This window comes from Indicator indicator, chromosome 7 (assembly GCF_027791375.1).
Source record: "Indicator indicator isolate 239-I01 chromosome 7, UM_Iind_1.1, whole genome shotgun sequence".
NCBI lineage: Eukaryota > Metazoa > Chordata > Aves > Piciformes > Indicatoridae > Indicator > Indicator indicator.
In genome coordinates, this window is record NC_072016.1 from 2,123,429 (window position 1) to 2,144,223 (window position 20,795).

The 20,795-nt window shown below is 45.0% G+C and overlaps 1 protein-coding gene across 1 annotated transcript in view; it reads right to left on the reverse strand.

The window, feature by feature from the left end:
• Positions 1-3,986: 3,986 nt before the first annotated feature.
• PLPP4 (phospholipid phosphatase 4) overlaps positions 3,987-20,795 on the reverse strand; it is a 64,969-nt gene continuing 48,160 nt past the window's right edge. Inside the window, exons 7-8 of the mRNA XM_054382309.1 lie at positions 11,653-11,823; positions 3,987-4,186 (exon numbers count right to left, since the gene is read on the reverse strand). Coding sequence (XP_054238284.1) covers positions 3,987-4,186; positions 11,653-11,823 — 371 coding nt within the window. The remainder of the gene's footprint in view (positions 4,187-11,652; positions 11,824-20,795) is intronic.

Here is a 20,795-nt window from a genome sequence, read left to right on the forward strand (position 1 = left end):
TCTGGATTGAAAAGGGACCTCCAAATGTCATCTTGTCCAGCCTCATTCAGCACAGGGACATTTTGCTTCCTGGGTCACAGCCTCATGCTTCTCTTGGTTTCAGGCTGTTTCTGCTGTGTTCAATTAGGTTTTGTTATCCTTTTCCAGTCTAACCGTGTTTCTTATTAAATATGGCATTCCTAGTATTATGTGAAGTATGGAACCTGACAGATCACAGGGATCTGTTGCAGCTTAGCTGGTTAAATATTTTGAAATTCCAACCTTGCAGACTTTCACTGCACATTTTTCTGGGTGACAGCTGGACAACATTCTTTGGTTAAAGGAGGAAGCCTGTTCCATATCAGTGGCATCAGCAATGACTTTTGGTTTATCAACAGGACAGTAATGTTATGGCTTGGGGCTTTTTTGAATCACAGCATTACAGAAACATTCAGGCTGGAAAAGCCCCTCAGGATCACCAAGTCCAACCCAGAACCCTACTCTACAAGGCTCACCCCTAAACCATAGCCCCAAGCACCACATCCAAAACACTGAAACACAGCCAGGGCTGGGGACTCCACCACCTCCCTGGGCAGCACATTCCAAGCCCTGACCACTCTTACCCTGAAAAAATGTTTCCTAGTGTCCAAACTAAACCTACCCAGTGGCAGCTTGAGGCCATTCCCTCTTGTTCTATCACTAATTACCTGTGAGAAGAGACCAGCACCACCCTCTCCACAACCTCCTTTCAGGTAGTTGTAGAGAACAATGAGGTCTCCCCTCAGCGTTCTCTTCCAAATCAAACCTCCCCAGCTCCTTCAGTTGCTCCTCAAAAGATTTATTCTCCAGGCCCTTCACAGCTTCCTTGCCCTCCTCTGCCCTGGCTCCAGCACCTCCACATCTCTCTTGGCTTGAGGTGCCCAAAACTGGACACAACACTCCAGGTGTGGCCTCACCAGAGCTGAGTCCCAGGGGACAATCCCCTCCCTGCTCTTGCTGGACTCAGCATTTCTGATCCCAGCCAGGATGCCTTTGGCTTTCTTGGCCACCTGGGCACACTGCTGGCTCCTGTTCAGCTGCTTGTCCATTAGCACCCCCAGGTCCCTTTCTGCCAGCAACTTTCCCAATATGGTAACATTCCACATGGTTTATAAATGAAACCAAGCTGGTAAATGTTATTCTTCTCCACAAAACCCCAAATAATGATAACAGCTCTGTACAAACCCACAGTCATGTGTTGTTTTATTGGTGCATTACAACATTACATCTCCTTCACATTGAGAAAGCATGAGATTAAAACACATTGATCCACAAAAAATGCCTTCCCTTCACTGACTTTGCACTCTTAATGACAGCACCTACAGATCCCTCTACAAGTTTCATTCCATTAAGTCCTTCATGATTTAAATGACATTTTAATCAAGGCTTTCACAGTCTCTGTTTCATGACTTTTGACTTAATCATTCCCATCAGAATCTGTTATTCTTTACTGCTGTGCAGAGTTCACCCATGGCTCTTGCCGTGTCAGTATTTATGCTGCACTACACTTCATGTTCCAAGCTTCTAACAGTCAGGAGGTAATTATTCACAGGTAATTAGTGATAGAACAAGAGGGAATGGCCTCAAGCTGCCACTGGGTAGGTTTAGTCTGGACAGTAGGAGGGCTGTATAAGCTTGCCCCACCCCAGAGAAGATAGCTTGCTTGTCTCAAAAGCCATTATAATAATAATACTGGGAATGTGTAGAGCACAGCTAGGAGGTCCCACTTGTTTTCCAGAATAAGCCAGATCTCTATAAAAACATGCAAAATGCTCTCTAGGCATCAGTATTAAACTTCTAATTTTGATTTAAGATTTATTTATTTGTTTTAATTTAACCTTTGCATATAACCTGGAAGACTAGGGTGGTTCCTGCTGATGGAAAAAGCTGATGGCTTAGCCCTGTGCAGACACCATACCCTTAACTCTAGGGCTTTCATTATTCCTCCCATCCCAAGCAACAGAAAAATGATAACCCTGTCACAGAACTCTGTAGGATGGTTTAAAAACGATAGAAAGATTAAACCTCCACTAAACTGTGTGGATTTCTAGAGCAAGACCTCAATTCCACCAGAGGAGGGTTCTGTCAAAGTCAGTGCAAATGCAATGCCATTGTTGTTTTGCTTTGCTGCTGCTGGTTTTGTGGACTAGCAGATATCCACCAGCAAATGCACAGTGAAGCTGGGCAGCTGCCTCTCCTCTAGAGCCCACAATACTGCAGCTGTCAGTAAAAAATCCTGTCTCTAGCTGACATGGTCCAACTGGAATCAGTTTTTCATTTCGATTAGGCCTGTTTCTCCCAAACCCTCCAGGGTTCATGCCTATTACATCCTGTTCCTCTATGTCATTTCCTACTCCTAAGCATTTCCACACATCATACAAATCTACACAGAGGTTGCTTCTGCAGTACACAATTATTACTTCTCTCTTTAAAGGGATTCTACTTGACTTGTTTTCTAGAGAGGTTCACGTGCTGCCAATCAGGAAGTTAGCTCTTCCCAAAAAACTTACAGAGCTTACCTTTGAGAAAAGTAAATGACAAGCCTTCCATGAAGACATTGAGCTGTCCGACTCACAAAATGCCCACCAGGCCCAGACCTGTTCCAACAGGAACACAGAGACTGTCCATATGGCAGCAGTCTCTTCCAGTCTAGAGCACCAGAGTAATGGTCACTGATCAATGCTATCCTGATTGCTTTCACCAACAGCTCCAGCTAAGAAATGTTCAGCTGCCGGATCCTACCATGAATAAATGAACTAAGGTCAGACACTTAGCAATCCTCTCTATACCCACAGTGCTTTGACTCAGGTGAGTTTCCACTGGGGGATCAAGTCAACCTTGGCAAACACCATGCTCCATGTTGAGCTGAAAACGTGGAATGGGTCTAGGGGAAAACTCTCCAGCATCCCTCTGGATACGTTACAGTGCTGGAGACCATGGCAAGCATTCATGGTTGTGTGCCCAAAGTCACAAATGAAAACCTTTGCACCTCTTGAGGTCACCAATGCTGCAGGAAGTCACTACACAAGAATAAACATGGCACAATGAGATTCACAGAAAACATTTGTCTCTCTTTATCCTCACAGCTTTAGGATTTATTTGAAAACTGGTTTTCAAAACTTCAGCTTGTTGAATGTCACAGGTGTTCCTTTCATTCTTTTTTTTTTGATGGTAATTACTGCAAGAGCTCTCAAAAAAATTGTTAATGATGTCATACCAAGTTGCTAGACCATCCTGTACGTTATTGTAAGCTGAGAGTTTTAACAGTGTGGAATTTCCTGAATGTCAGAATCATCCTGGGGAGCTCCCAATACCAAGACTCTTCCAAACACTTAACCCACTCACAGCTTTTGGCTGCTGGGTCATTAGTAGCTCAGAATGACCTTGTCCCAACATGACAATCGATACTAAGCTCTACCAGCATGTGGAGAATATTTTAAAGGTCAGATGGCACCAATATGAACCTAAGGATGATGCCCTGACTTAGCAAATCATACAAAGGAATGGCTGGCTGCAAGAGATGCTGACTATCTGATGAAAGGTGATGTGTGTACTCACCACCCATCCAATTCAATGAGTGCTGAAAACAACCAGAACTTTCTAGGAGATACTTAGTACTTCAGGAAATCTGTTTCCAGATTTACCTTATCCTCAGTCACACCTTCTTCTCTTACCCATTCTCCACATGGAATGGTTTTTATTGATGCTCTCCCCCACCCTTCCCCCTCAGGTAGTCTATCACTTTGCAGCAGGCTGAGAACAGATCATTCCACACATCAACCCGGACTGAAAACTTTAGAAGTACAGCAATGTGATGGCATTAAAAAGAAAAATATTTAACTCCTCTTTATAAAAAGGAAACAAAAGGAAAAAAAAAAAAAACACATACAGTAAGAAAGACTGTGTTAAGAGACCAGTTTGAAGGAAATGTGAGAAAGCTAAAAGTTCATTCAGCCCATTTCTTAAAGTCATACAGGACCTTCAGTTATCCCCTCCAGAGGCAGGCCAGCTGCATTGTCTGCTGTAGGTCTCTCTTCTTTCTTCACAGAGTTCTGATCTAGCAGGCTGACATAAGATTTGTGACAAGCTGTATTAGCCAAGGGAGGGTAGTGCTGTCTGTAGCAAATATAAGCAAAAATGAGGCCAATGACTCCCCCGACGAAAGCATCTAGAGAAGAAAAGCAACAAAAGCAGAAGCAGGTTACCACAAAATCATACAGTTGGGAGGGGTGGAAGGGACCTCAGGGATCAGCCAGTTCCAACCCCCTGCCATGGGCAGGGACACCCCACACCACAGCAGGTTGCTCACAGCCACATCCAGCCTGGCTGCAAAACCCTCCAGGGATGAGGCTTCCACCACCTCCCTGGGCAACCTGTGCCAGTGTCTCACCACTCTCATGGGGAAGAATTTCTTCCTCGCATCCAATCTGAATCTACTTCTTTCCAGTTTTGTTCCATTTTTCCCAGTCCTATCATTACCTGACACCCTCCCCAGCTTTCTTGTAGGCCCCCTTCAGATACTGGAAGGCCACAGTAAGATCTCAGAGCCATGGAAAAGTCACTCAGTAGTTACAATGGTAAACAGAAGTCAGTTGGTTGACCTGGAAGTGTTTAACTCAGGAAATGTGATCTCCACATTTCCATAAAGAACCTGGAGCCAAATACCACAACCACAAAGGACACCTAAAATCAGTATTTTGTCAAGGACATCTCTAACCTTTTGAATACCCAACATGCAGATGGTTGGTTCTGTTTCAGGAGATAAGTGAGGGGAACAGGACAGTCTCCATGGGGCATTAAACATTCACCACATGCCAGCTCACTGTTGACCAACGTTTCACAGAACCGGAGAAACATTCAGGTTGGAGAAGACCCTCAGGATCACCAAGTCCAACCCAGAACCCTACTCTACAAGGTTCACCCCTAAACCATATCCCCAGGCACCACATCCAAACATCCATTTGTGTGATGTGTGCATGTAACCTCCATCCAATTTGCCATGATCTACAATCCCCACCATCAGGTTTTCTAGTTGCAGCTGAATTTTGCTGTTCACAGCTCTCCCACTGACAGCTACAGCTTAGACTACTGCACTGACTGCAGCCTGCCCCTCCCCTCTGCCCAACCACCCCCCGGAAAGGTGGCAGCTAAAGCCCCAGACCTACTCTTGGCTAGTTTGTGTACTGGAAGGTATTCTCTATTGCAGACAAGGAGCAGGCAGGATAGAAGATGGAACATTATCCTTCAGGGAGTGGGCTCTGTAGCTAGAACTATGCATTTCATTTGCAGCTCCTGAAAGGCCCCTGAGAAAGACAGCTGTCAAGAACTATTTCCAGCAGAATGAATTCTTTCTTAAAGCACCTGAAAGGTCAAAGACTATTCATGGCTGCTAACTGATTCAACATCTGTTGAATAGCTTTCTTTGATGCTCTTTACTATCCCATATTCCTACCAGAAAAGAAAAGAAGATAAGATAAAATAAAGTCATTACATGAGATATTTGCAGTGCTCACACATGGGCAATTTCAAGTTGTCCATGGGAACCACAGAGCAGCTGAAAGGGAGAGGATTCATTCTGTTGTCACCTTCTGCCTGACTCCAACCGATGTGCCTGGCTGAACTTGTGTTTCAAAGAGCAAAGTTTTACTGAAAATACAGTGACTTTGCAAGCCTCAGATCTGAAGACAAACAATAAGGGAAGTGAGGCAAAAGGCACTGGCACTGTGTTTTACCCTGTACCATATCATCTCTGTTTCCCTGTGCTTCCATCCTTTACTTTCAATTACAAAGAAACCAGAGTACAATAAACAGGGTGAATCACTGTTTAAAGACAAAGGGGAAATCAATACACATTGTTTTTGTCTACTATCCTTAAACACAGATTAAAAGCCCTGGTTGTCAGTCAATAGCCTCCTACAACAAAGGGCATGTGGCTCAGTTTTCAGCGGGTAACAAGTGGCTTACAATCATCAGAAGAGTGAGATGCTGAAGAGCCTTTCTAATAGGAATAGTTAGGGCAAGAAATCCTGAAAAAAATATTTTAAGAGTGAGATGGATGAATTTAAGAAATGTGATTACAAGTCATAGGCAGCTGTAGAGGAAGAGGGCTAAACTGAATGACCTAGGAGATGCCCAGTCCAAGAGGCACAGGGATCTGCTGGAGAGAGTTCAATGAAGAGCTCCCAGGATGCTGAAGGGACTGGAGCACTGCCTGGTGAGGAGAAGCTGAGAGCCCTGGGGCTGGTTAGTCCGGAGAAGACTGGGAGGGGATTTAATCAAAAAGTCTATAAATATCTGAGGGCTGGGGGTCAAGAGGGAGGGGACAGGCTCTGCTCAGCTGCACCCTGTGGCAGGACAAGGGGCAATGGATATAAACTCCAGCACAGGAAGTTCCACCTCAACACAAGGAGGAACTTCTTCACTGGGAGGGTGACAGAGCACTGGAACAGGCTGCCCAGAGAGGTTGTGGAGTCTCCTTCTCTGGCGACCTTCCAGCCCTGTCTGGATGTGTTCCTGTGTGACCTGTGCTGCATTCTATGGTCCTGCTCTGGCAGGGGCTTGGACTCGATGATCTTTGGAATTCTCTTCCAACCCCTAACATTCTCTGATCCTGTGATCCCTTCTAATGCTGTGCTCTTTTCCTACAGGCAAAAAGGATGTAACAAATCTATCACCAAAAAATGTAACAGAGGCTCCAGTAAGACTTCAGAAGGTGATTGTGTGCACACAGTATCTGCTAGCTGACAGAGCTCATCCAACCCAGACTGGAAGCTGATTGATATTGTACCATTCAGACTGTCTCTATCCAACTGCCATGGGACAAGAAGTACCAAGGGACATCATTTTCCCTATGAAATACTACTACAGCATCAATCAACTTGTACAAAATTTACTGCGACAAGATTCATTGCTATGAACCTGTGCTTGTTGCAGTTCTCAGACCATTAAATGTGGCTGATTGTATACCATTCCAGATGCTTTTTAGTCTGCTTAACAATGAGGTTAACTATTTTTAATTATGGAGAAACATCAGGTTTCTGCCTGGCCTCTCTAAGTAGTTCAAGATTTGCTGATAACTTGCCTAGACCATAGATTTGTCAGGGTTGGAAGGGACCTCAAGGACCATCCAGTTCCAACCCCCCTGCCATGGGCAAGGACACCTCCCACTACACATCAGGTTGCTCAGAGCCACATCCAGCCTGGCCTTAAAAATTTTCAGGGATGGGGCTCCCACCACCTGTGGGAGCAACCTGTTTGTGGCAGTTTGGGCTGGGTGCCCCCTGCCACTGCTGCATGAGACACACCTCTGGTGTCCTGGGTGCCCACCCAATAGGGGTGGACACAGAAAACGGCGTATTTCTACCCGTAAATCCTGCGCCCTATAAAGCCATCTGCAGAGTCATTCTCTTCCTCTTTCTTCCCTCTCTGCTCCCATGGGAGATGTCCTCTCTTATCGGGTAATGCCGGGGGAGTATCCTCAAGGCCTCTTAGGCCTGTCTAGGCCTAATGCCAGGAGGAGAATGGAGGGGGGGGGCAGTCTCAGACCTGGCCAGCCTGAGACTTGCCTAGCGGGGGGGGGAAGGAAGAGCCCTGAGGGATTGGGTAGACCCTCAGGTGGGAGGAGGGAAGGATTGGGAAACCTCTGGGTACTATATAAGGAACTCTGTATGCTTTAGGATGTTCTTTTCCACTATGCTTTGTAGTTTGTAGTTTTTTTCTGTATTTTCACCAATCGCTTTTCCACTTAAACTTTTCCATCACTCTCCAATCCGTTTGCGTGTGTCATTCTTTTGTCCCTTTCGGGGCAAGAGATGTTCTGGCTGGCCTCAAACCAGCACACTGTTGCAGTGTCTCACCACCCTCATGGTGGATATCTCTTTCAAACCACTTCTACACCAATTATGCAAAAGTCTGTCCTCCAGTTTGGGCACCAAGGTAATACAAAGTCACTAAATGATTTTATGCCAATGACTCCTAGGCTTACTGACCTTGACTGGAGGTAATGAGCAAACACAGGCAGCTACTCTGAATCCTGGTTTTGAAGATAACTGTTTTGTTTGAGCTTATGGTAGCCACAGCTTCCTCTTTTCTTTTTTTCTCTTTTTTTTTTTTTTGTTTTTTTTTGGTTTGTTCATTTGTTTGGGTTTTTTGTTCTTTTCCTTTGCCCATAGAGGAAAAAAATATTCTTTCAGTCTCAATATATATTTTTACTTTTTTTTTTCAATTAAATTTCCACTTAGTTCAAGAGTAGATGAATATTTTCAGCTCTAGAAGCCTACATAGAGATCTAGAGACTTAAAATCAGTCAATACATTCAGGATTCACAATGAAATACCCTAATAGTCACCAGTACCAACACTAAGAACTTGAATACTACATTCTCCAGCCAAACAGAGGGGAGCTCATAAAACACTCATGCTAATATTCTGAGCCCACCAAATGGCTTTTTAATGTAGGGAGCCCCCACTCCATCTTTCACCTACAGTATGCTAAGTCTTGGACATTATAACGTCTCTGCCTTGAGTTCTTCCAGGTGAGAGCATATGTCAGCTGCAGGGCAGTGTCTGCCAGAATTCTTCCTAGCTTAGGGAGAGCTGAGTTTCCAGCTCTTTAAACTTCAAAGACAAAAGTATGAGCAGCTGTAATGGACACAGTTACAACCCCTTGGGTGTATTTTATTTCTGTCATAAAGCACATCATAATAATATGCCTCAGAGCACATATTTCAGTACATATATAATTCTTACCCTTGGCAAGAGATGGTGGAAGCTGTAAGCACGCACTCAAAACTGGAGAGCAAACCTGTACACTGCCACCCACACCCTTCCCTCTCTCTTTAACAGAGCTCAGACCAGCCAAGTGTCACACATGGAGCCTGTCCAGCCTGCCAGCCTGGTGAGGCACGCACCTCCCCTTCAGCAGCTGTGTGCTCCTGGCTCTCTCTGAGTCCTGGAGTCAGTGAACAAAGGAAAGCAGTGAGCCCTATAACAAGACAAGGCACCTGCAGGAAAGCAGGAGACTCCTTGAAGAATATGTCAAGGTTAAGGAGCTGTGGGAGAACAGGATGCTGCAGGAACAGAAAAAAACAGGGAAATAAAAAGCATGGCTGAGTCTTGCTCTGGGATGCTGACTGCTGTGTGAGGTGAAGTGCTCAGGTGGGACAGAGAGATGCTGGACTTAACTGAAGCTACACAGAGGAACCAACAGGATGATGAAATAATTCTCTTCAAATAGGACCTGGCTCTGGAAAATGTGGAATTGACACCTTGGGAGCAATTACAGCCTCGGCCAAAAAAACTGAGAGAAGGGAAAACATCAAACTTTGCAGCAAGGTTTTGAGTGTGGGCAGAATCTGTTCCAAGCTGTGCTATCATAGAATGGCTTAGGCTGGAAAAGACCTCAGAGAGCATCTTATCCATGCTCCCTGCCATGGGCAGGGATGCCTCTCAACTATCCTAGGTTACTCAAGACCCCATCCAACCTGGCCTTGAACACCTCCAGGGAGAGGGCATCTACAACGTAGCTTGGTAGGCAATGTTTCTGCATCTCTCAAGGAGGAGCTAAGCCTAATATACTCTGATCTGAAGGAAAACCAGGGTATTACATCATGTGCAGCCAATGACCAGGATGCAGACAAATGACTGAGTGCAACTCTCAGAGCCTAGCTGCAGTCAGATGGTTCAGCCTAGGCTGATGTGCACCCAATACAGCAATCACTCATCACAGTCTCACAGTATATCAAGAATCAAGAAGGTTGGAAGAGACCTCAAAGATCATCGAGTCCAACCTGTCACCCTACACCTCATGCCTATCTAAACCATGGCACCAAGTGCCACGTCCAATCCCCTCTTGAACACCTCCAGGGATGGTGACTCCACCACCTCCCTGGGCAGCACATTCCAATGGCCAACCACTCTCTCTGTGAAGAACTTTCTCCTCACCTCCAGCCTAAACCTCCCCTGCACAGCTTGAGACTGTGTCCTCTTGTTCTGGTGCTGGGTGCCTGGGAGAAGAGACCAACCCCCTCCTGGCTACAACCTCCCTTCAGGTAGTTGTAGACAGCAATGAGGTCTCCCCTGAGCCTCCTCTTCTCCAGGCTAAACAGTCCCAGCTCCCTCAGCCTCTCCTCATAGGGCTTGTGCTCAAGGCCTCTCCCCAGCCTCGTTGCCCTTCTCTGGACATGCTCCAGCAATTCAACATCTTTCCTAAACTGAGGGGCCCAGAACTGGACACAGTACTCAAGGTGTGGCCTAACCAGTGCTGTGTACAGGGGTACAATGACCTCCCTGCTCCTGCTGGCCACACTATTCCTGATGCAGGCCAGGATGCCATTGGCTCTCTTGGCCACCTGGGCACACTGCTGGCTCATGTTCAGCTGCTGTCAAGCAGTACCCCCAGGTCCCTTTCCACCTGGCTGCTCTCAGCCACTCTGTCCCCAGCCTGTAGCTCTGCATGGGGTTGTTGTGGCCGAAGTGCAGCACCCGGCACTTGGATTTGTTGAATGCCATCCTGTTGGACTCTGCCATCTGTCCAGCCTGTCAAGGTCCCTCTGCAGAGCCCTTCTACCTTCTAACAGATCAACACCTGCTCCCAGCTTGGTGTCATCTGCAAATTTACTGATGATGGACTCAATCCCCTCATTCAGATCATCAATAAAGATATTGAACAGGATGGGGCCCAGCACTGATCCCTGGGGGACACCACTAGTGACAGGCTGCCAGCTGGATGTGGCACCATTCACCACCACTCTCTGGGCTAGGCCAGAGGTTGGCAGGAACCTCAAGAGATCATCCAGTTGAAACCCCCTGCCAAAGCAGCATCACTTAGGGTAGTCCACACAGGAATGCATCCAGGTGGCTTTTGAAAGTCTCCAGAGAAGGAGACTCCACAACCTCTCTGGGCAGCCTGCTCCGGGGCTGTCACCCTCCCTGGAAAGTTTCTCCTCATGTTGAGGTGATATCTTCTCTGTTCTAGTTTGAATCCATTGTTCCTTGTCCTATCCCTGTGAACCACCCAAAAGAGCCTGGCCCCCTCCTCCTGACACCCACCCCTCAGCTATTGATAGATTGATCAGATCCCCTCTCAGTCTTCTCTTCTCCAGACTAAACAGCCCCAGGGCTCTCAGTCTCTCTTCACAGGGGAGATGCTCAAGTCCCCTAAGCATCTTTGTGGCTCTCCATTGGACTCTCTCCAGCAGGTCTCTGTCTCTCTTGAACTGGAGAGCCCAAAACTGGACACAGGACTGCAGGTGTACCCAACTCATGTACCCAGTAAGTACCTGGAGATAGCAGGAGGTAAGGACTAAGCCCCATGAAGAGCTACTCCAATGGGCCAGATCCAACCTACAGCTGGATCCATCTATGATGACTGTGGCACTGATAGATATTTGTAAAAAATGATGATATGAAACCCCCACTAATTCAGATTTGTAGATAAATATGATGCTGTACCTTGTGCACATAAAAACAGTGAAGAGCAAAGGGCCCTTGAGGTGTTGTCAGATACTGAAACCCTCAGCTTCCATCCAGGAACAAGGAAAATCTCTATCATACTCTCCTCTTTTAACTTATGGGATTTAAAGAAAAATAGACCAAAAAAAAATCAAAGCAGAGCAAAGGCATCTCCAGAGCTCACCTTGCCAGTGATGTTTGTAATCACACATCCGTGACAGGGCAATCATCATGGCACAGTAGAGAGGGAGAATTGCGGCACAGAGCCTCCAGCTCTTCCCCCGCCCGTTCTCCGTGAAGCAGTGCAACTTTCCAGCCAAGTAGAAGGTGGTAAAGCCAAGGCCTGAAAATGCAACTGAGAAAGAAAAGCACATAACTACAGTATTTTGTCATCATCACTGTACAACGCTGTCCCTTAAGGTCCTCCAGGATCTGACAGCAGGATCTTTCGACAGCAGAGAACTCCCGGCCTTTCAGGGTGTCATTAGATGCAAAGGTAAGTGGAGAAGATTCACCTCCTCTACAGAAAACTGAGGCAGTTTCATTTCTTTCCAATGGTGACTCCCAAGTAACCATCAGAATTTTAACTTGGTATTTTACAGAGTCCCCTTGTTCTGTTTCCTGTTGGCTGGGTGGTTTTTACTAAAGCAATCACCATCTTACAAACTGTAAGAAACCACACCTCTTGGAGGGATGAATGGCACAAGGCAGCTTCCCACAGGGTCCATAACCTATGCATGTTCCCTCCAGCTGTGCCGTTATCTAGGCAGCAATACAAGCAACCAGGCAAGTCACAGAATTACAGAATCACAGAGTATCAGAGGTTGGAAGGGACCTCCAGAGATCATCAGGTCCAACCCCCCTGCCAGAGCAGCATCACTCAGGGTAGTCTGCACAGGAATGCATCCAGGTGGGCTTGGAAAGTCTCCAGAGAAGGAGACTCCACAACCTGTTCCAGTGCTCTGTCACCCTCACTGCAAAGAAGTTTCTCCTCATGGTGAGCTGAAATCTTCTATGTTCAAGTTTGCATCCATTGGTCCTTGTCTTATCACTGTGAACCACCCAAAAGAGCCTGGCCCCCTCCTCCTGACACCCACCCCTCAGCTATTGATAGACATTGATCAGATCCCCTCTCAGTCTTCTCTTCTCCAGACTAAACAGCCCCAGGGCTCTCAGTCTCTCTGTCTCTCTTCACAGGGGAGATGCTCAAGTCCCCTAAGCATCCTTGTGGCTCTCCCTTGGATTCTCTCCAGCAGATCTCTGTCTCTCTTGAACTGGGGAGCCCAAAACTGGACACAGTTTTGCAGGTGTGGTCTCACCAGGGCAGAGCAGAGGGGGAGAAGAACCTCCCTAAATACTCAGCTTTCAGATATCTGCAAACACTGTTTGCAAATACCTCTAGACATTCACCTATCCAATAGCAATTGAATTTGTTTTCCCCTTTAGCAATTTACCTTTGTCCTCTGGGGGAGACATCAGCTGTGGAAAGAATCCCTGAATTTATTTGCACATTAAATTAAACATTTAGGCACTTTTTTTTTTTTAAACTGGAGTCACAAAAGCTCTTTCATGCTTAATCTTCAGAACATCTTGCCTGATTTTGCATCTCTTAAAAAAAAAGAAAAAGGTGAAGCTCAAAGCAGCAAAGGATTCAGTCAGTTTGTACTGCAATTGAATTACATCTAAATGAGATTTTTAGGTTCCATTAACCTGTTTCTGTAGAACATGCACAGCTGGCTGTGATGGCACAACTCAGGTACTAAGTTACTCAGCTGAGCTTCTTTCCTTTTGCAGCTGTTTCACCTTCCAGAGAGATACTGGATGAATTTATATGTTTTTTTTTTTAATATATATATATTTAGTATTTTAAAAAAACATCAGATTTTGATCCTTTGTTTTTGGTTGGGTTTTTTTTTTTGCCTATAGGAAAATTAGTGCTGTGGTTGAAGAGGTAGCTCTGTGAAACACAATCTTTATTTCCTCCACCAATGTCACACTCAATTTTGCTCGTGACTGCAGAGAGCAAAACAGAGCAAAAGCTCATAAATCACAGATAGCAAAATAAAAAATATTTTCCAAGCATTTCAAATCCTTTTTCTGACTACCCCTCCATATTTTTATCTTTGTGATATCTCTAAGCACCTCTCTAAGAGGTCACACTCATAATACACAGCTTTGTCCTGATTCTGCTATCAATGAATTGAATGCTAAAGTCTCCAACAATGCTGGGTCAAACAAGCATCTTTTTTCCTAAGCTCCTCCTAGAGCTTTTTTAATGCCCTTCTCCTCATGTTCCCAAACTCTAGATGTGATAAAGTTCTTTGTGTCCTGCTGATAAATCCATTGGGTGGTCAATTTTAGCTGACAGCACAATGGAGTGGTTTCATAAGTGTCTAGTACACAGCTGCTGGAATGCAATTGCTGAAGGTTTGCATTTCATCTTCCTACACACACAGGAATCACTTCTTGAGGCTGGCTGTGGTGGAGCAAGGCAAACTGCTGATCAGTCACTAACCCACTCTGCCAAATGCATTGTTTCCTAGAAGCTCTTTCAACCTGTGCTGATTCCACACTCGTTGGAAGACAGTGGGAGGCAAACTTGAACATAAAACCACCAGTCCTGAATAAATCTCAGACTCCTTGCAGACTGGGTTACCTTCTTCTGTATAGTCCTTTGAGAGTCACATAAACTTCCTTTGCCTTTCAGCTTTGCCTTTCAGCCCATCTATTGACAAGAAGAAATAATTTCTTCTGACATTTCTGTGTCATGGTATTCTTGAAATGAATGTATTTCCCCTAAGAGTAGCATGGCTTGCAGAAAAACAAGCTGGGAGATGCACAGTCAGAGCACCAGGCTATAGTCACCACAGGAAAAAATAAATCTGTGGTGCTGACAACGTATCTCAGAAAACTGGACTATGCCCTCCCCCTGTTCAAACATCCTCTTAGTATCCAGACTGACACATTTAAACAAGAAATAAACATTTTTTCTCCTTTCCAGCATAGACTTTTTCTTGTGCCTCCCACTTTTGCTAATTAGCCACTGGAATATGACAAAAGGCAACCTGCTCTCTTTTCTGCTCTTCCTCTTGCACTAGGTCTTTTTTTGTGGCATTGTGCTTGTAGCAAAGACCTGCAGCTCCTCATGGCTGGTTTTCATAGAATCATAGAATCAGCCAGGTTGGAAGAGACCTCCAAGATCATCCAGTCCAACCTATCACCCAGCCCTATCCAATCAACTGGACCATGGCACTGAGTGCGCCTCATCCAGGCTTTTCTTGAGCATCCTCAGGGACAGATGTCCCTGGGTTGTTTTTGTTTTTTTTTTTGATGGCTAACAACACATATTCACATGTGTGCAAGCAGACAGAGGTTTGCCCTTTCTGCAGACCTTTGGAACTAGAAATGTGTAGAAACTTCCCTGAGACTGCAAGGACAGGACTTGTCTGCATCATTCCATCTTCCAGCTGAGTACATGGAGTGAGCAAAGCTAAATCACTCTTGGATATTCAATATCAGGTGTGATTCTGGAATGAACACTTTCAAATACTTCCTCTCAAAAATTAAGAGGAGTTCTTCATATTTCCATTTTCCATCTCAGGTCACTATTTTTCATATCTTCAGAAGATGAACTGAAATCTGAAGACAGCATTCCCAGGCAGAAGCATCAGGTGCTTTGTGGCTTCGTTTTTCAGGCAATCTCCAATGCTTAGCACTTTAGAGGCCCTAAAGAAATATTGCCCAAACAGAGTTGGTGTTCAGTGCACATTTCACTCACATTCATCATTTTACTAGCAGTTGGCAGCGTGGTAGACAGCAGCAGATTCACGTAAATGGGCTTTACAGCAAAACTTGTGATAGATTGTTAAAAATTATATCCCCAGTGGTTTGTTGTGTTTTTTTCTTTCAGGATGTGCCATGTTTCCAGAAGGAGGTGCTCATGAACGAATATGGAAGCTCAGCAGGGTCTAGACACAAAGGCAGACTTTGCCCTAGCTGGTTGATGTGTTCCTCTAAACTAAAGGTCAGGAAGAAAACAGATTTATAAAGACTCCTCCAGGGGAAATTACACCTGATGTAAGATGGAAAAGTAATATAACAATGCTCTAGCTGGTGGCTATGAAACTAATATTCTGCAGAGCAGCTTTACATTGCAATATTGAAAGGCTGACTTCCCTCACCCTGGAGACTGCACAGCACATCCAGAAAGGGTTGACCCAAAAGTCCCAGCAGGTGCACAGTCAGCAGCAAAAAGAACAGCTAAACACTGGGACAGTTGAGTCCCCATTATAAAGGTATCTGTATGTCCCAAGACTACTTAATTGCTGTGCATTTCACACAGGAAACTTTGCCTTATGGCTGTGTTTTGAAGATGTGGTCAGTCAAGAACATTCAGCAAAACTATTTCCTCTTCAAGAACCCTGGCACTAGAGGTGATATTTACACTGAAGAATATATCTGAGCATTTTTTTTCTGCACCAGCTGGAGTCAGGATCTCACTGCATCACAAAGAAGAAACAAACACACACATACACACATCACATGCCCCATCATATTACCTACTGCTTAGAGAGTAATAAAAATTATTCTGCATTAAGATGAAAGGTTCCAAAGCTATGTTCTTAATCTACACAAACACTGCTATCTTGGTTTCTTCCCTTATTACAGAAAGGCAGGAGCAACATAAAAACATCAACAAGCCCTCTTTCAGGACATTGATACAAAGGGAAGTAAGAAAATCAGTCTGATTTAGATCAAACCAATCTTAACTCAAGACTGATGGCAATGCAAATGTCAAACACAAATATTTAATTGGCTTTAAGTGGTGGAAGAGGAGAAAGGAATGAATCAAGCAGATAATATAAAGAAATGAGGTATTTTAAACAATTGGTGCAGCTAACTCAAAGTCACAGAATAAGAGAATTATCAAGGTTGGAAGGGACCTCAAGGATCATACAGTTCCAACCCCCTGCCATGGGCAGGGACACCTCACACTGGATCAGGTTGCTCAGAGCCACATCCAGCCTGGCTTTAAAAACCTCCAGGGATGAGGCTTCCACCACCTCCCTGGGCAACCTGTGCCAGTGTCTCACCACCCTCATGGGGAAGAATTTCTTCCTAACATCCAATCTGAATCTCCCCACTTCTAGTTTTGCTCCATACCCCTCCATCCTACCTACCCTAAAAAGTCCCTCCCCAGCTTTCTTGTAGCCCTCTTCAGATACTGGAAGGCCACAAGAAGGTCACCTCAGAGCCTTCTCTCCTCCAAACTGAACAACCCCAACTCTCTCAGTCTGTCCTTAGAGGAGAGGAGCTCCAGCCCTCTGCTCATTGTGATGCTACAAGTCACTGAACACAGGAAAGCCTCTCCTGAGACAAGCCACATTTTCTTCCAAGGCTTGATAAAACACTGGAGATTTTATAAGGTAGTGAAAGGCAGAAAATGGACTATTTGCATTGTGGCTTCTCTGAAAGGTTTCAGCTGAGCCAAGGTTGTTATTCTAAGTGCTATGCAAACACCCACAGAGGACACTGCCTCACAAAGCTTAGCAACTAAAGATATGAAGACAAAGGAGGCAAGGTTGGGTTTGCTCAGTCAAGGATGAAACCTGGCTCCTGGAGGGTCTGTGCTGGAGCTCTAGGCTTCTCCTACCTCACTGGTCTGCCTTCTGAAATTTGTTCTCTATTAAATAAAGCAGCTGTGGTTTCTTAAGAAACAGCAGAGATGGAGGGATCTTAGAAGGAAACAGGAAAATTTGAGTCTTACAAGATAGAACCTTTGGAATGAGAGGAAAACATATTATGCAACATTTCACAGTCTCACAGTACATTGGAGGTTGGAAGGGACCACCAGAGATCATCAGGTCTAACCCCCCTGCCAGAGCAGCATCACCCAGGGGAGTACACACAGGAATGCATCCAGGTGGGGTTGGAAAGTCTCCAGAGAAGGAGACTCCACAACTCTCTGGACAGCCTGTTCCAGTGCTCTCTCACCCTCCCTGTAATGAAAGTTTCTCCTCAACATGTTGAGGAGAATCTTCATTTGATTTGTCCCCTTATTGTTTACTTCCACTTTTTGGTTTCAGGCCAATGGGGCTATTGAGACAGCAGTAAAAATCCTGGATTGGCAAATCTTTGCCCCTTTCTGACCTGGTTCTGAAGGAAGCTGAGATCCACACTGTTATGTCACTCATCTTTTGAGCCTCTTTAAATGCATTACTGGAATCCACATGTATTGTGGTTTCTGCTTTATTTCTATGAGTTTATTTCACACCAAGATCTACTAAGAATCTTTAATAATGTCCACGCACTCTCCAGATAATATTAATGGTATCTAGATCCAGAGGGGATCTGATCAATGGCTAACTATCTGAGGAGTGAGTGTCAGGTGGAGAGGACCAGGCTCTTTTGGGTGCTACACAGTGATAAGCCAAGGAACAACAGGTACAAGCTTGAACAGAGAAGGATTCACCTCAACACGAGGAGAAACTTCTTTCCAGTGAGGGTGACAGAGCCCTGGAGCAGGCTGCCCAGAGAGCTGCGGAGTCTCCTTCTCTGGAGACTTTCCAAACCCACCTGGATGCATTCCTGTGTGTACTCCCCTGGGTGATCCTGCTCTGGGAGGGGGATTGGACTGGATGATCTCTGGAGGTCCCTTCCAACCTCTGATATACTGTGAGACTGTGAAATGTTGTGTAATATGTTTTCCTCTCATTCCAAAGGTTTTATCTTGTAAGCCTCAAATTTTCCTGTTTCCTTCTAAGATCCCTCCATCTCTGCTGTTTCTTAAGAAACCACAGCTGCTTTATTTAATAGAGAACAAATTTCAGAAGGCAGACCAGTGAGGTAGGACAGGCCTAGAGCTCCAGCACAGACCCTCCAGGAGCCAGGTTTCATCCTTGACTGAGCAAACCCAACCTTGCCTCCTTTGTCTTCAATGTGATTCATTAAAATTATAACTGCTTTTGTGGGTGCTTTCTGGCAATTAAACTCCCCCATGAGAATCTTCCAGCCTCTCATCTTTTCCTTCTTCACATTAAGCAGATTTGAAGCTGAAGAAACAAAAAAAAAGAAAATCCTCAACTCATTTAAGTGGCAACAAATTACGAAAGTGCAAACCAGGCATTTCAGTGGCCTGGGTAACAATCAGAGAAAATGATCCATCATCTCTTTGTTTGGAACACTCCACACTTGCAGTGATTGCTGTGTATGCTCCCCATGCAAACACAAACTATTCATCACTGGAATTGCACAGCAGCCTCCTGCAATTGTAGGGAGGGCTACTGGCTCATGTTTTCAGTTTCACACTTTTCAAAGACTGAAATATTTATCTTTCCTGAAGGAAAAAGTATGATACCAAATGGCTGCATAAAATTTAATGCTGAAATCCAATCCAAAGAGGATTTTACAGAAGTACAATTCCCAGGGACTGTTTGGAGCTTATTATCACAGGCAAAATATTTTTTGTTTGTTTGTTTTTGTTTTGGTTTTTTTGTTCAAGTGGGACAATCTATCACCTTCCATTTGGCTTAGCTTTATTAATGTCATTGCACAAAGAAAGAGAGCAGAAGCAGAAGCAACATGAAAAGACACTCACAAAATACAAATGGGTGAAGGGACTGGAAACAGAAAGGAGGTAGTGGAGAGACAGAAATTTGTTAGAACAAAAATAGACCTAGAATTATCTGAAAAACAAGTTAACTAAAGTATTAGTCATTAGGTTGTTTTATAGGAGTGTCACTGACTTCTCAAGAACCTATCTGGGTTTTTTTTCTGACACATTTTATTTTCCTTCACCTTTCAAAACACCTCATTACACTTGAAAGGCCTAAAGTGGTCTCAGAGTGCATCTTGCTGCTCCAAAAAACGAGAGCTAAGCTCTGGTTTGTTCAGTTAATAATGCCATTTACCAAAAGTCCTTAAAGTGCAGAAAAAATCTTGTGAGGAGTAACTAAAGGAGCTGGGGTTTCTTAGTTTGAAAAAGAGGAGACTGAAGGGAGACCTCATTGCTCTCTGTAACTGCCTGAAAGGAGGTTGTGCTGAGGTTGGTGCTGGTCTCTTCTCACAGGTAATTAGTGATAGAACAAGAGGGAATGGCCTCAAGCTGCAACAGGGTAGGTTTAGACTGGACATTAGGAAGAATTTTTTCCCAGCAAGAGTGGTCAGGCATTGGAATGTGCTGCCCAGGGAGTGGTGGAGTTACCAAGCCTGGATGTGTTTAAAGGTGGTTTGGATGTGATGCCTGGGGATATGGTTTAGGGGTGAACTCTGTAGAGTAGGGTTCTGGGTTGGACTCAATGATCCTGAGGGGCTTTTCCAACCTGAAAGTTTCTGTGATTCTGTGAACCTGTTCTGTAGCTTGCTTTACCACTTCTGTTGACAAAAACCTTCAACAAATCCCTTTTTCTGAATAGGCAGGCAAGACAAGCCCACAAGGGAGCAGATTCTGGAATTAATTAGAATTGTCAGGGCTGGAAGGGACCACAAGGATCAACCAGTTCCAAGCCCCCTGCCATGGGCAGGGACACCTCACACTACAGCAGGTTGCCCAGAGCCTCATCCAGCCTGGCTGCAAAAACCTCCAGGGGTGAGGCTTCCACCACCTCCCTGGGCAACCTGTGCCAGTGTCTTTGAGGAGAAGTGGTCAGCACTCAGGCATGGATCAGAGCAGCCTCAGACACTATCTTGCAAACTCAGCCCTAATTGTACCACTGTAGCAGGCTGGAATGCCATCTTTCTCTGTAAGGTGTGTTTTTCCCTCTTCACTTGCTGCTGAGATCTCCACTATTCACAGTTATACTTTGTGAAATCAGGTTCAACCAACAGGCTTGGACCAGATCCAAACCTAGGACTGAATGATGCAGTCCCTGGCTAATGCAAGTGTTGACTGCATTTTTCTTGCTAGAGCAGAAGTGCATTTCCTTCCAAAATAAAGTCCTGACACTAAACCCCTACTGTCCTGAGAAAAACCTTTTAAAAACTGAGCTATGAGTTGCCAGGTTAAGCCAAACAGGTCAGTACCAATTAAACACCTACTACCTTGCTAATTATCAAAAACTAGAGAATAGAATCACAGAATTTTCAGGGTTGGAAGGGATCCCAAGGGTCATCCAGTTCCAAACCCCCTGCCATGGGCAGGGACACCTCACACTGGATCAGGTTGCTCAGAACCACATCTAGCCTGGCCTTAAAAACCTCCAGGGATGAGGCTTCCACCACTTCCCTGGACAACCTGTTCCAGTGTCTCACCACTCTCATGGGGAGGTATTTCTTCCTCACATCCAATCTGAATCTACCCATTTCTAGTTTTGCTCCATTCCCCCCCCA